Source organism: Xiphophorus couchianus, chromosome 15 (genome assembly GCF_001444195.1).
Source record: "Xiphophorus couchianus chromosome 15, X_couchianus-1.0, whole genome shotgun sequence".
Taxonomy (NCBI): domain Eukaryota; kingdom Metazoa; phylum Chordata; class Actinopteri; order Cyprinodontiformes; family Poeciliidae; genus Xiphophorus; species Xiphophorus couchianus.
Window position 1 is genome coordinate 10,016,716 of NC_040242.1, and position 15,179 is coordinate 10,031,894.

At 37.4% G+C, this 15,179-nt stretch overlaps 1 protein-coding gene and 1 non-coding gene across 8 annotated transcripts in view; both read left to right on the plus strand.

Annotated features, from left to right (window-relative positions):
• The window catches only part of utrn (utrophin), a 181,236-nt gene that overhangs the window by 29,207 nt on the left and 136,850 nt on the right, over positions 1-15,179 (plus strand). For all 7 annotated transcript variants that reach the window (XM_028040704.1, XM_028040702.1, XM_028040708.1 and 4 more), the window contains 20 exons: positions 46-276; positions 1,934-2,115; positions 2,421-2,571; positions 2,818-2,937; positions 3,126-3,227; positions 3,545-3,652; positions 4,483-4,662; positions 4,885-5,033; positions 5,124-5,247; positions 5,344-5,431; positions 6,204-6,448; positions 6,536-6,704; positions 8,384-8,511; positions 10,336-10,473; positions 10,562-10,675; positions 11,171-11,326; positions 11,797-11,967; positions 12,071-12,262; positions 12,719-12,853; positions 14,718-14,867. In XM_028040704.1, coding sequence (XP_027896505.1) covers positions 46-276; positions 1,934-2,115; positions 2,421-2,571; positions 2,818-2,937; positions 3,126-3,227; positions 3,545-3,652; positions 4,483-4,662; positions 4,885-5,033; positions 5,124-5,247; positions 5,344-5,431; positions 6,204-6,448; positions 6,536-6,704; positions 8,384-8,511; positions 10,336-10,473; positions 10,562-10,675; positions 11,171-11,326; positions 11,797-11,967; positions 12,071-12,262; positions 12,719-12,853; positions 14,718-14,867 — 3,033 coding nt within the window. The remainder of the gene's footprint in view (positions 1-45; positions 277-1,933; positions 2,116-2,420; positions 2,572-2,817; positions 2,938-3,125; positions 3,228-3,544; positions 3,653-4,482; positions 4,663-4,884; positions 5,034-5,123; positions 5,248-5,343; positions 5,432-6,203; positions 6,449-6,535; positions 6,705-8,383; positions 8,512-10,335; positions 10,474-10,561; positions 10,676-11,170; positions 11,327-11,796; positions 11,968-12,070; positions 12,263-12,718; positions 12,854-14,717; positions 14,868-15,179) is intronic.
• Positions 7,237-7,308, plus strand: trnad-guc (transfer RNA aspartic acid (anticodon GUC)). The gene has a single exon. It is a non-coding gene; the product is annotated as a tRNA-Asp (tRNA).

Here is a 15,179-nt window from a genome sequence, read left to right on the forward strand (position 1 = left end):
ATGTTACAAACTGGATGAGGACCTAACTGGACGTCTATATTTCAGACTGTGCAGATGGAAGAGGCAGGCAGCAGCCCGCGACCCGAGACCACCAGCACCCTGACAGAGACCGAGGGGGAGATGGATGGCAGCCTGCTGGAAGTGGACCTCGACAGCTACCAGACAACTCTGGAGGAGGTTTTGACTTGGCTGCTGTCAGCTGAGGATGCACTGCATATTCAGGATGAGGTGTCGGACGATGTGGAAGAAGTTAAAGACCAGTTCCACACACATGAGGTAAGACAACTCGGATGGACTCAAACACTGTAATTTAGCTTCTTGTCTCTTTGTCAAGCAGAAGCAAACATCTCTTCAAACTGTAGAAAAATAAAGCATGGTCTTTGAGGTTACACTTTAGAATAAGGTGCTCTGCGGAATTACAGAAGTTTAAAGATTTGTGATATAGATTTGTGTATATAAGATGCAGTGAATATCATGCTTGACGTACCCACTGGCTGTTTTGTTGATATCTGTCACTCTTCACTTCCAACATTATCTGCCAGACTGATGCCTCCTAACCAGCAGTACATGCTCTGTACTTGTTGGGAATGCCAGGAATTTTACTGAGTGCCATGGAGCACAACTCTCCATAGGCTCCCGGCCCAGAGCTGACTGGCTGGCTGACTTGCTTGCTTGCTTGACATGGGGGCGTATTTGCAAAGTTTGTGTCTGAGCATGTGTGTGAAGGGGCTTTGAATGGATTCCCTTGGCTGAAATGCGACTGTTTGTGAAGCTGAATGCCTGGAATCCAGGTCAAAGCAGAAAGCTGGTTAGGAGACACAGAGCAATGAGATCTAAAGCCTCTTTAACAGCCAGGCTTATCAAGTGGCTTAAAATGAATTCTGCTTGTTTCAGTTTTGTTTTTACACACTATCCACTAGCAGACACTAAACAATAATTAAAGTTCTCAGAAGGTATCATTCAAGAAGAAATCTTACAGAAATGGATATGAAGTAAAGTCATTAGTTGAGCCTGCTTTCTCCAAGCTTTGATGTAGTTTAAGATTAGATTTCAGTTTAGCATGTCTGGGATGATGGAACATCTTATGTTCAGGTTTCACCCATCTCAGTGCTGAATTGATTTGAATTTGAGAATTGGGAAGTTGTCTTTTTACTTTATTTTCTTTCTACTTTCTTCAATGCAAAATTACAACTGGCAGCAAAACACCATGATTCTGCTACCACCATGCTTGACAGTTTACAGTATTAAGTTGAAAACTTAACCTTCACTCTGTCAAACATCAGTCTTAAAAGTTAATCTTTGCTGCCCTTGTCCAAACATTTCCCCAGTCATTTGGCTTGACTGTATGGGCAGCTGAAAAATTCACTCAAGCTTTAAATTGCTGAATTTGCTACAGATGTTTCCTTGTTGATCAGTATCCTCTTCGTTCATGGAGATTGAAATCTTGCTTAATGGACAGCAATAATGGTTTGTTGTCAGGTGGTGTTCGTGGTCAAACGAATTTCGGTTAATTTGAAGACGACAGATTGAGTCAAATGGTTGAAGCTTGTTTTGAAATGAATAGATCATTTCAAATTATACCAATAGATTGGTATAATTACGCTAGAAGGTTGGTAAAAGCTACTAAAAGCATGTGATTTGGGTGAAAGTTAGAAAGGGGACATTTAGCAAAAATATTGGGGTTTGAGTGTGAATGTGAGTGCATCTGAGTCTGTATGTCTAATTTTGATAACATGTATCTTGTAGAAATTTCAAAGTAAATTCACTTGTTTCAATCATGCAAGTCATTGTCAAATTTTTCCCTCATGGAAAAAGAACTATTCAAATAAATAATTGGAACCTCCAAATGACAAATAATTTGTGCCCTTCATGAGCGTATACAAACCTCTGTCTAGTAACGTACTACAACAATGTTCCCCATCTTTACATGCAGGGGTTTATGATGGAGCTGACCGCTCATCAGAGCAGCGTGGGTAATGTGCTGCAAGCGGGAAATCAACTGATTGTTCAGGGCAACTTAACAGATGAGGAAGAAGAGGAAATTCGAGAGCAGATGACTCTCCTCAACTCTCGCTGGGAGAGTCTCCGAGTGGCCAGCATGGACCGCCAGGCCAGGTGGGAACATCCACATACTAAAGCTGCAAAACATGGTTGCAAAACAAACAGTTGTTGTCTCAGTCATTTGCAATTGTTTCACATGACTGAATCCGAATTTGACTGTTGGAAGATATTTTTCTCTCATTGTCGCTTTTGAGTTGAAGCTTTCAGTGTTTCTAAAGATAGAAAACATCCTTGTGTACACTTAATACAGTTTGGACTAATACTCAGTAGAAGTTTATACTCGGTAGAAGTTTAAGCTTAATGTATAAAGTATCATGTCTAGCCTTTCTGTCCTGAATTTTTTCCGTTCTCGTTTCCAGACTCCACGAGGTTCTGATGGAGCTGCAGCAGCAGCAGCTACAGCAGCTCTCTGATTGGCTGACACTAACAGAGGAGCGAATCAAAAAGATGGAGACAGAACCAGCAGCCAAGGATGTGGATATTTACAAGGAAAACATAGAAAAACATAAAGTACATAAATATTAAACTTACCGTATGTTAATTAAAATATCTACCTTTTGCTTGTTGTTCCAGTCTTACTGAACATCTTTGTGATGCTTTATCTCTAAATACACCTCTCCTACAATCACTTAGCAAACATCAGATGCTAAACTTTGACTAGTCAACCTACTTTTAGCTATGAAGCTGGGTGACTTTTCTGTTATCTTCATTTACAGTTAATCGCTTCACTAACTCAGTTTTGAATTTCTTGATCAGGAACTTCAGAATGACTTGGAGGCAGAGCAGGTAAAGGTCAACTCTCTTACACATATGGTGGTCGTGGTGGATGAGAACTGCGGTGAGAGTGCCACTGCTGTCCTGGAGGAACAATTACAAGTGAGATACCATGCTTTACATTTGTGAGATAATCTGCAGAATAATATTATGTACTTATCTTTATGCACAAAGATGATAAGGCGTGTGTTTTTGTATTTTGCTTAATTTCTGCAAATATTAGAAGTAGCTTGAAGCTGATTTGGACTTTATTTAAGCAGAATATATTTATTCTTGTTCTTTGTTTTTAGTCTTTGGGTGAGCGCTGGGCAGCTGTCTGCCGCTGGACAGAAGAAAGGTGGCATAAGCTGCAAGAAGTTTTCTTAGTTTGGCAACAGCTTTTATCAGATCAGGTATGCAATATTTTGCTTTATACCGCTCAGTCATCTTTCCTTTTATTTTCAACTTATTGGAGAAGGAAAAAAAACTGATTCACATCATAATGAGCTACACAATAAGTCTTTCTGCTTGTATTTTAAAAATCAGTTTGACTTTAAGACAATAACGATAAATTTAAGTTGATGAATTTGCTCTTTGAAAGTTTATTGTTTTCCAATATTTTGGCAAACTGAATATTTACATTTTGGTTGCTTAAAAAAAACTGTAATAATAATTTTCTAATGCTAGCTTTGTAAATGAAAATGAAATGATTTCCTTTTCTTTTTCACAGAGTTTGATTAGAGAATGGTTGGCAGAAAAAGAAGACGCTTTAAATCAAGTCCAAACCTCCAACTTCAGAGATCCCAGTGAAATGAACGCTAATGTGCGACAACTAACAGTACGTAGAGAAAACTAATTATTTTTTATGCATCTGGCACTTTCCTCTCAAATGTAATTTAATGTACTGCATTTCCAAAATCCCTATCATCATGTAAAAAATTAGGACAACCCAAATTTTCTGTTGCCTGTTAAAGAAAATCACATATTGATGTCCATCTTGTTTTTAAAGGAGTAAAGAAAGTGATTTAATTGCAATTAAAGTACAAGAAAAATATACAGTATTTAGGCTTTCTGCCTTTGGATGGATCACTAGTGAGAAGCATCTTGAAGCCAAGATGCAAGTTTTTTTTTTGTTTCCTCCTGCTGTCAGCTCTCAGGGTGAATTTCTTGGAATGGCCAGACCTCCCTTGAACATCCCCCACTTAGACAGATTTTTATATTGTTTTGAGACCTCTTTAAATCTCTTATTCATCTCATACTTTCTCTTTGAAAGGGCTCGGATTTTATTTAATCTCACCATGGTGTCCATTTTTACCTAAATAGCCCACCTAACTATATGTGTAAGCTGCAAATGGCTTTAAAATGCCAAGTAATGATGTTTCCATCACGTCATCCTGATGTGATGCACCCGTGTGCAATTTCAGCTATTTTAAGTGAGAACACATTTGGGTTGTCCTAATTTATTTTCTTTACCAGAAACTTTTTTATATTTACAACATTTTACACAAGTTTAAGATTTTTCTTTTAGTATTGTCTAAACTGATATAAAATCCATATTAGGACTCATGTGCTGTCCTAATTTATTCACACCTGTAAATAATAGATTGAACTTTTTACATTCTCAAGAAATCCTTGAGTAAAAATTAAGCTTTACTTTTATTGTTTTAGATTTTAAAAGAGGACATGGAGAAAAAGAGGAGGACTCTGGACAAGCTGTCAGATGCAGGTCAGGATGTGATGCAGCTGCTTCAGAGTGCCGAAGCAGGAGCCAAGATTGAGGCCGACACAGAGGAGCTGACTCACAGATGGGACAACCTTGTTCAGAAACTGGAGGACTGCTCCTTCCAGGTGTGCACTTGGAAATATTTTGTCATGATGAAAACATGGACATAAAAAGCTACTACTCAAATCTGGATGTTCATTATAAGTTTGAAGGAGCTTCAGTAATAAAAACAAAAGAGTGGGGGTACCATTAAACTTTGCATACTTCCTTTGGTGTTTGTTTTTGGTTTTTTAGTAACTAACATGCAGAGATGATTTTCTGTGTCTCTTTCTGTTTGGTACTTAAAGGTAATGGAGGCTGTAACAGATTCTGGAATGAGTCAGATGGAGGAAAAAGTGATGGAGGCAGCAGCTTCTCCTACTTTTGATCAGGAGCTGGCCCAACCTGCTCCTGCTAAAAAACGACTGGTGGAGACAGATGCAGAAATCAGACGAATGTAAGAACTTGAAACACAGTCTGCCTCTTCATTGATGAAAACTAAATTACAAACAGACCTGCAAGCATAAAGGCATTTTATTTTATGCAGGTTTGAAAATAAGCTCTCTGACTTAACAAGCTGGATTCAAACGTGGAAGATGTCAGCTCAGCTGCTGTGCGCCATGCCTCCTGAAACCACAGCTGATGCCCCAGACCTGCAGGAAAAACTAAATGTAAAAGTTTTAACTTGAATGAAGGAACTATGGTAATTTTATTTTAAATTGGCACCTTAATGACAATATATCAATTATGTTTAACTATGACTTTAGGAGCTGGAATTGCAACTGAAGGCAAAGGAAAGCACAGTTAGGGAAGTAACGAAAGAAGGACGCAACCTGATGGAGCAATTAGAGAGAGGTAAGAAAAGTATTTCTTTTCGTATTTCCTGACGGACAATAAATTCTCTAATACAATCCATTTAAATGTGTGCAAAGATCTCAGCTTGTACATTGACTTGCAAAAATATCCATACCGTTTGTATCTTTTTACATTTTCTACCATTAAAACAATTTTCAATTAATAGATGAAAAGACCGAATACATATGCCCGTTATGAAATAAAATCCCAATAAAATATGTTAAAGTTTGTACTTGTATGATGGTAAATTGCTAAAAAAAGATCAAGCTGTATGTAAACTTTTGCATAATTTTTTTGTTCAGCAATCCCAACTTAATCAAAGATATTTCCTTTCCCCTTTAATTGTGTATGTCTGTTAATTTTTTTAATGACTTTTATGTCGATGTGTTATGTTTTCTGTGATGTTGTTGTTTTATTTAGTGGTAAATGTCAACAGTGTGAACATATTTGTGCATTTTGTGGTAACAAAATATCTAAGCCTACAGGCATGCTGTAGGCTGATTTAATATAACTATTCAATGAAACTCTAGACTTTATATGACCGCTTAGTTCTGGCAGCAATGAAGCAGCAGGAATCCTGTGACTGAGTTTCTTCCAAGAAACGATTTTATTCCAGCACCTTTCTTATTTTTTTCAGTTTCCTACAGACTGTTTTTAACATTCACAACCTAACTATGATACTTTTAAATGAAATTATAAAAACTTCTGTACACAGTATGTTTAATTATTGGAGTTTTTATGTGAGACATTGTTGATTTGTGTCTTTCTGCAGAGGGAGCAGGTGTGGACTCGGTGAGGGAAAACATAGACCTGATTCAGACAGAGTGGGATGTCTGTGCAAGGGAGCTCCAGGCCGCCCGCGACCGGGTTCACACTCGGACCCGGATTAGACAAGTTTCCTCGGAGATAGCTGACCTTGACCAAATGTTGGAGAAACAGGACCAGTGGCTGGCTACAACTTCACTCGTAAAAAGCAACAACGAGGTTGAGCTGAGAAACCTGAGAGGAGAATGTAAGGTGAGGTTTACCACATTAACCCTACTTAATCTGTTTTCCTAAATTAAGTTTTTATCCTCAGTTTAACATCTCCTATTGTGTTCCCAGTCCCGCCTTGCTCAGGTCACTGCCTTAGGTCTGCGACTTGAACAACTGTCTTCGGAGGCAGGAACATTTGGAATGGTGCCATCTCTAAAAGACAACATGGTTGTGGTTTCTGCACATCACTCCTCCACACTACAGCAGCTGCAGAACAGAGAACAAGAAGTGAATCAAGGTAAACATGCTTGGTTATGTACAATTATTTCCAAAAATATTCTCATTCTTTAGCTTTTTCAATTATTAGACCAGTAAAAGATTATACATGGTATTCAAGTATTTTTAAACTTTAGAAATTGTGGCCTTCATTTGTATTTGACCCTTTTTACTGTGATGCACCTTAATTAAATTTGGGTTCATGAAAACCTCAGAGGTTTGTTAGAAAACATTATTGAACAAACATAATCATGAAAACCAAAAAAATACACTAGTGACTAGTGACTTTAAACATTCCAGCATTCTGTTCAACTTATTTTCTGAAAATGGAAAATATATAAATGAAAATGTACCATTGTGGATTTTTTTTGTCAGATGAGGCAAAAATGGAGTGATGTTCACCTTCCAATAAGACGACACTAAAAATACAGCCAGAGTTAAAATTAGATAATTTGGATCAAAGCAGATTTATGTATTAGAATGACTCAGTAAAAGTCCAAACCTGAATCATATTGAGAATCAGTGATGGTGTTCACCATCTAACATGTTTTAACTCCTCGTTAGTATAGTGGTGAGTATCCCCGCCTGTCACGCGGGAGACCGGGGTTCGATTCCCCGACGGGGAGTGAAGTTTGTTTCAGGTCCCTCTTGAAAATGAGATCTAGATCTCAACGGGGTTTACCTGATTAAATAAAGGAATACATATATATATATATGACAAAGCTTGAGCTGTTATGCAAAAAATAATATGCAAAGAATAATAAGGGACATTTCCTTATCCCCATTATCCAGAGTCCAGTGTCTTTAAAACTTGACAAAAAACATTATATTTCATCTGGAGGATAAATTAGCTTTTAAACACTGTACAGGCTTTATCCTATGTTTTTGAAAGAAAATTTTCGGCTTTATGCTATATCTGATCTCCTGTTTAATAATAAAAATCTCTTTCTCTTTTTCACTGAAGGTTTTACATTTATAAGGAAAGCAAAATAATAATGGGTAACATGAGTACAGCTGCTCATGAGCTATGTAAATTTGACATCAGTATTTTTTATTGAACCTTGGCTAGTCTCAAGTAATAATAGATCTTGCCCTTATATGGCCTCCGAAAGCGCACAAATTTACAGCAGCATACACAAGCGATTTTGTGCCAAGTCAAATGTCTGTCAGTTTGTTTCTACCTGAGGACGTGAGTTGGATATAAAACAGTCCTGAAAATCAGTCTTTGTTTTAATTCCTGAATTAATGTGTGCAGATCTCAGCCAAATATTACCTCGTAACCTGAATAAACTCTTGAACATAAGTGTCTTTGAGTGACTGGGAGCTTTTTAAGACAGCTTTCTTTTGGAAGGAAATCAGTTGTTTCTGCTTGAGGGTACTTTGCCTCTTGTGATGGGGGCATCTTGAACTTTCACTTCCTCTCGTCTCTTACTCTGTGTAAACACCTTCCGACTATGGAAGCATTAAATCACCTGGCAATTAACAGGCAACAAAACAGGAGGCAGGAGAGACGGTTATATAGCAAAGCAGGAAGCGCTGAAACACAGTGATTAGGAACATTTATCATCTTCCCTCACAGTAGAAAACACACAAACTGGACACCTTCTTACACAAGTTTTAATATTATATCCCAGTGTTATAATGTGTGATGTAATCTTTTTGACACTTACATTTACTTTCTTTTTTTTTTTTTTGGCCCAGCCCTGGCCAGCGTAGAAGCCACCCAGGTGGTTCAGGATGCGGTGGACAGCCTGGAGGCCAGTTTGGCGGCTTTGAAAGACGGCGTCGTAGACGTTCACACAGCAGAAAGGGCGGTGGAGCGGGCACAGGTGGGTGGTGATAATAAACAATCAGACTTTCCTGCAGAGCATTTTGCATGCAGTTATCATATCAAAGTGACAGATTAAAAGAAAAGTCCAGAAAAGTAGATATCAGTAAGTTGCACCTTTCTATTTGCATGTTTTATATTGGCATGTGCGATAATTATTGATGTTTTGACATGGCAGGAATCTCTAGATCTTGTTAAGCTTTTTATTTATTTATTTTTTCTTTGTGATTGAGTAACTAGTTTATCAGTGTAGTGTCATCCTGTCTCCCCTGTGGTTTCTACAACTCAATAAGCCTTTTTTTTTTTTTTTTTTTTACCAAGCAGTCAATTGCCTTATCACTGCATTAAATTGTGCAAGAGGTAAAGGGTATGTGTGTGAACATGCCTCTTTTGTGTTTTTGCACAGAAATGGTTGTTTTATAATGAGCATGTTGTTGCATACTGAACATTTGCCTCCTCCTCCATCTGTCCGTGGAATGTGGCTCAGTCTGCGCTCTTGTTATCGCGGTAGATAGGACGCTGTGCAAGGGAGAGGGGCGGGGAGGTGACACATTCTGGGCTGCGTGCCTGTGCATGAACCACGTAGCTCCATGTGGAGCCTGCCAGCCTCAACATACAATCCTGTGACAGCATCCCAGAGATCAGTCAGACATTAGTCTAATGAGAGGAGATGACACTGATTGTTATAGCTTTTTGTTTTTATGAGTTCACAATGTCATTTACACACATTGCTTCTTTATTATGCCTTTGCTAATAAAATGAACCTAATTGTGTGCATATAAATTGTAAGCCATTGATACAAATGGCTTTGTCATAGTTGGTGAAGAACGAGCGCATTTGTTTTGCCTGATTTGACATTTTGGAAAAGACATTTCACAAAGTAGTCTGAGCTGTATTTGTTGCATGTTGGTCCTTTTATTGTCCTGCTTATCTTTAACAGAGTTCATAGAGTTTATGAACTCCGTTAGCATATGTCATAATACATTCTCTTTTACCCCCTTGGCATTCACACAAATCAAATTAGGAAAACGTTGCAAACTCCTTTAACTTGGAAAATGACTCAGAGCAAGGTTTCACGGTCTAGAAATGTGGGGAAATAGATTTTTGAGACTTTTCCAGGTTTGGATAAGCATGGAAAAAACAAACAAGTACTGAAAAGTAGTTCTGTTTCAGAATTTATTCCATTTCCCATTGTGTAAATGTTATTTCCTTCGTTCAGTCATTCAGTCATTCCTGTTGCTTACCATGTTCATACACTCCCATCTGACCTTTCCCTTTGTTCTTATTTCCTCTTCGGTTCTTACTTCTTTCCCATTTTGAATCTTTCGTTCTTCCATTCTGGGCCTTATGTCGTCCTTCGTGTACTTCCTTCTTTAACCCTTCCTTTCTCAGTTCTTTCCTTCCTTTTTTCCTTTGTTCTGTTGTTGTTTTGTTTTTTCTTTTTTCCTTTATTTTTTTGTTGGCTTTTTAGTTTGTCCATAAGTTCATTCATTACTTTGTTCGTTCCTTCCTTAATTCCTTCGTTCGTTCGTTCGTTCGTTCCTTCATTCATTTGTCCTTTCCTTGCTTCTTTTCTTCCATCCTTTTATTCTTCAATCAACCAACAACAATAGTGATGAACTTTCATGTTATATTTTAAAGTGAGTATTAAGAAATAGAGACGCTTGAAAGTTGAGTCTGGAAATGTTATGTAAAAAACTGTAAAAACTCTGCCAAAGCTACAAATGTCTGGTTTTAGAAATGATTCAGAAGTTTCCAAGATGGAGTGTAGTGTAGTTCACACAGCTCTGAGACTTTGTTGAGCCCGACCTTTTGCTGACCACAGAGCCTGTGTTTGGAGATTGAACAAAAACAACAAGCCACTGATCCAGCTGAACTACAAAAATGGAGCCAGCTCTCTTCAAAAGCCCGTGAGGAGCATGGCATGCTGCAGTGCGTTATGGGCAGCATGAAAGACAATCAGGTAGGTTAACTCTAATTACCCCAATAATTTTCATCATATTGCTCAATGTTTCTTAATTGCTCAATGTTTCTCTACTTGTTGGTTTTAGGTGCGTTTGGAACAAGTGGAGCGCTGGCTGGAGGCAGTTCAGGAGCTACTATCAAGGGACGCCACAGGGATAGGCGATGCTGAGAATCTACAGGCAGAACTTAATCAGTGCAAGGTATCTAAAAAAGAAATGCAGACACTAAACATTTTTTTAAACTCAGCATGAGTCGATCAAAATAAAATCCAATTTGTTTCTTTCTTTACATTTCCTTTTTTCTAACCAGACTGCTAAATGGTCATTAATTACTTATGCTAGGTTAAGTGATTACAGAGATGAAATTTTAAAGTGTACTTAACATTTTATATGGGCATTTATTGTATTGAGTGTGACTGGCATTACCTATATATTCTACGGAGATTGCAAGTCCTAGGGGCATCCTAAAGGATTTTTCCATGACTGAAAACTCAGAGAGCAGCTTTGTTATATTTTTTTGCTAAGCAGTGCTCTTTTGTAGCAACATGAGTAGGAATGGCTTTTCCCAGGATATCTGAGTGGAATAGCATTTCAAAATGCTGAAATTTGATAATGCTTAAGTTTTTTATAATCTGTTGAACCTGTTGATGACTGCATTTATTTAAATTTTTAAATTGAAACTTTTTTTTTTTTTAGGAGTATGTTACTGAGATGGAGCTGATGGAACGTTCATTAATGCAGATGGAAGAAAATGTAATGGCTGTTCAGGCGACTGCAGTCCCAGGACTGGTCCAGTGGGGGCAGGATAAGTTGGACCATTGTCAAGAAAGATGGGCCACACTCAGTAAACAGGTGATGAAAGCAGTGAATTTCAGATTAAAGTAGTAATTAAAAAATTTTAGCTAAAAATGCACCTCAAATACAAATTTAGATTTTGATTATTAAGGCTTACAGGTTATCAAAATTCCTGTAATTTTTAAATTAAGTTTTATGTCATTTTAGAAAATGACATAAAACTTATAGATCTTTAAGTCTCAGTTGAGACTTGGAGGTTGTTAAGCAGGTAATCGGTGACACCCCCCACATGAAGGGGAAACCACATCAGGTACTTTTTTACAGAGTGCTGTACGCAAGCAAATAATTTAAGTGTAAGGAAAAATGTGAGTGGAAAAAAAAGTGCAAATAGCTAACCACAGCCTTGAGAGGATTAGAATTGGAACCTGAGTAAAATTTTGGGGGCGATTCAAATGCATAGTTTAAATGTGCTCAGCAAAGATTTCTGTTATTTATTTTGAAAATCTGTCGAATATGTTCCCATGCAGCTCTTGAGTCATCAGGAGCATGTGGCTGAGAACCAGGAGAAGCAACTGAACCTGAAGAAAGACCTGACAGAGATGCAGGAGTGGATGGCCCAGGTTGACGAAGAGTTTCTAATGAGAGACTTTGAGTATAAAAGTCCTGAGGACTTGGAGGTGTCACTGGAGGAGATGAAGGTATGGGTGAAAAAAAAAAGTCAGGAAATCATTAAATTTGTATTTATTGTGAAACTGTTTCAGCTTTTGGATCTATGTATTTACATGAAATCTTTAATTAAAGCGTGCTAAAGAGGATGTGCTACAGAAAGAAGTGAAAGTGAAAATCCTGAAGGACAGCATCAACCTGCTGGTGTCCCGAACATCGCACCCTGCTGGAGGCTCCGGACAGGAGCTGACCTCCGAGTTAGACGGAGTGCTAGCCAATTACCACAAACTCTGTGACCGCCTCAAGAGCAAATGTCACACACTGGAGGTAATTTTTGAATGATTGGAACGACCTTCTGAGTCTATAAAGTAAACCAAAAGTTGCATGTTAGATGTATGAGACCACAACAGCATCATTATTTATAGATTTATGACGAAAAGCTTTGCTCCAGTCCAAAACTTGTTTTCATTTTTAAAACGGCTAAATCTCAATTATTTATGCAACAGTGAGCTAATTTAATGTTGGTTAGCTCAGTATTGGAATGACACACAGTTTTATGCGATTAGTCATTGCTTTGGCTTTTTTTCCTTAATTTACATGCAAGGGACAAGAAAAGCTTGAAGATGAGGGTGACGATGGAGGATTTTAGCGAGAACCTCTGAGTTTATCGCAGCGTTTTTGATCGTCTGCGTTGAAATTCATGTATAATTGAATTGTGAGTCATTTAATTTTGCTTTTATGTATTCTTCCCGTTATAAATTTGATCATGCATGCACTTTGTAGGAAGTTTGGTCTTGTTGGATGGAGCTGCTTCAGTACCTGGACATGGAGCAGGGCTGGCTCAACACTGTAGAGGAGAAACTTCAAGCTACTGAGAACGTACCAGAGAACACCGAGACGGTCACTGAAGCTCTGGAGGTACTCAGTTATATGTCATCTCATTGAATTTACTCAATTAGATTAAAAGGTGCTCGTGTGCAAAAAATAACCAGGATAGGCACCTTTTTTCATTTCACGTAAATCATTTATGTAATTGCAGAATATCAAACTAACATGGCAAATTCATAAAAAAAAATTAATACTGCATGGCTGTGGGCTTTACTATGAGAAAATAAATTCTAACAAATGGATATAATGGACATCCTCACTAATTGCGTAAAAACAGCTACTTCATAAATATGGAATTCATGATAATTTAATTAGACTTGAATGTTTTTGCATATGATTTTCATTTTCCTGAATGCAGAAGTGGTGTGTTAAAAACTTGACTTTTACATAATAATTCATTAGTTTGTTAAATTAAACTCACTAACTTGAATTCATTATTTTCTATATGGCCTTATTGGCTTTTAAATATAAGGTCAACAAATGTAGCTCTGCTATTCTTTATGTAAATACCTCATTTCAGTGAGGATTATGGGAATTTATATATGTGGTGAAGAACTTTTTAGTATGTTTTGATCCAACCACTAACTTGTGGGCTATAAAATATAACATTAATGCTTGAGAAGATTGGCAGCCGTCTTTAATCTTTTAACTTCAGACTATTTGACGAATGGATTGTTTGGTGCAGCCTATGAGCTCTGCCAATTTCAGTTGCAGATAAATCTCAGCACAAAAGAAGTGCAACTTCTTTGAGAGTCTCTGGAAGTAGATGAAAGCTGCCTGAGATCTGAGAGAGTGAGCAGTTCAGCTCATCTTCTTTGGTTAAAAACACAAAATTACCACCAAAATTTATTTAGCAACAATTCTAATTTAAATTAGCTTTTATGCTAATTCACAAAATAATTAAACTTTTTTTTTCACTAAAAATCTATAATTCTTCTGTAAATAAAATGTTGGAATCTTAATTTTTTATTAATGATCATTAATAATAATTGAAACTAAACTAATGAAATTGTATATTAGAATTTAGCCTCAGTAAAAAATTGCTAAACTAAATTATTTTAAACCTAATATTCATATTGTATAAAAAGTTGCCTTTCAGGGACAAATAATTTCATAATAGGCAAAATTAAACATTAATAACCTCGTTTGTCTTTGATTTGCCTTCCAAATTTCTTCTGCTCTGACTTGCTCTGCTGCTATATCTGTAAATTGCCTGCAGCCTGTCTGTCAAAATCACTTTCATCACTGCACTGCCTCTGTAGCATCACATTGTGATGAAATAAATTGAAGACCCTTGAAGTCAATGTTTCCTCTTCTTGTCCATGCCCTTCTCATCAAATGTTTAAGGCTAATTTTTGTCCTTACTCTCTTTCTCTCCTCCCTACAAGTCTGTTTGTCTTTCCTGCTGTTTCTCTCTGTGCCTGTTGAACTCTGAATTTTTTAATTAGACCATCTCCATCCAGTGGGAGGAGGCTGTCACTCTATGTCCGTTACCTCCGGGAAGGAAAAGTACATTTAATGAACCTACATAAACAATGTTGGATCCAAACATGTGTTGTCATTCAAGAAGCTCCTTTTGTTGCTCGTGTCTCTTTTTTCCATCTATTATTTCAAGGTTGTTTTTTTGTTGCTTCTATCTGACACACCCTACCCAGCACCTTTTGCATCTTCATCTGTTTCTCTTATGCTTTTATTGTTCTTTTTCCATCTGTCCCTGGATTTCATCTGTCTTTTTGGTGTTCCTAAATGATCAGCGACAAGCTTAGGTCTGTTTTTACGTGACATTTTGGTTTTTTTGGCAAGTTTTTGGAACCATAAAGGAACTTCTGCAGTTTGTCTTCATGATTAAATGTGTATGTGCGGATTTTCTTCTGCCTCTCCAACTACCCAACAGTCTTTGGAGGGCGTGCTGCGCCACCCCGGAGACAACCGGACGCAGATCAGAGAGCTGGGTCAGACACTGATAGACGGGGGCATACTTGATGAACTAATCAGTGAAAAGCTTGAGGCCTTCAACTCCCGCTACGATCAGCTCAACCATCAGGTTGGGACTTTTCTCTCTTTGTGCATCAGTGTTGATGTTTTATTTTCAGGTCTTTTCCAGAAACATGTCCACTCATGCATAGAAGTTTTATTTGCGCAATATGTAATTGGATATCAGGAAATGTTAAGCAAAACTTAATTTATTTCAGTAATTCAATTCAAAAATGGAAACTCAGATTATGTAGGTCCATTGTACAGAGCGATATCTTAGACATTTAATTTTTGTTAATTTGGATAATAATTTAAAGATTCAATTTTTTCAGAAAATTAGAATATTAAGACCAATTTAAAAAAAAATGTTTTAATACTGACA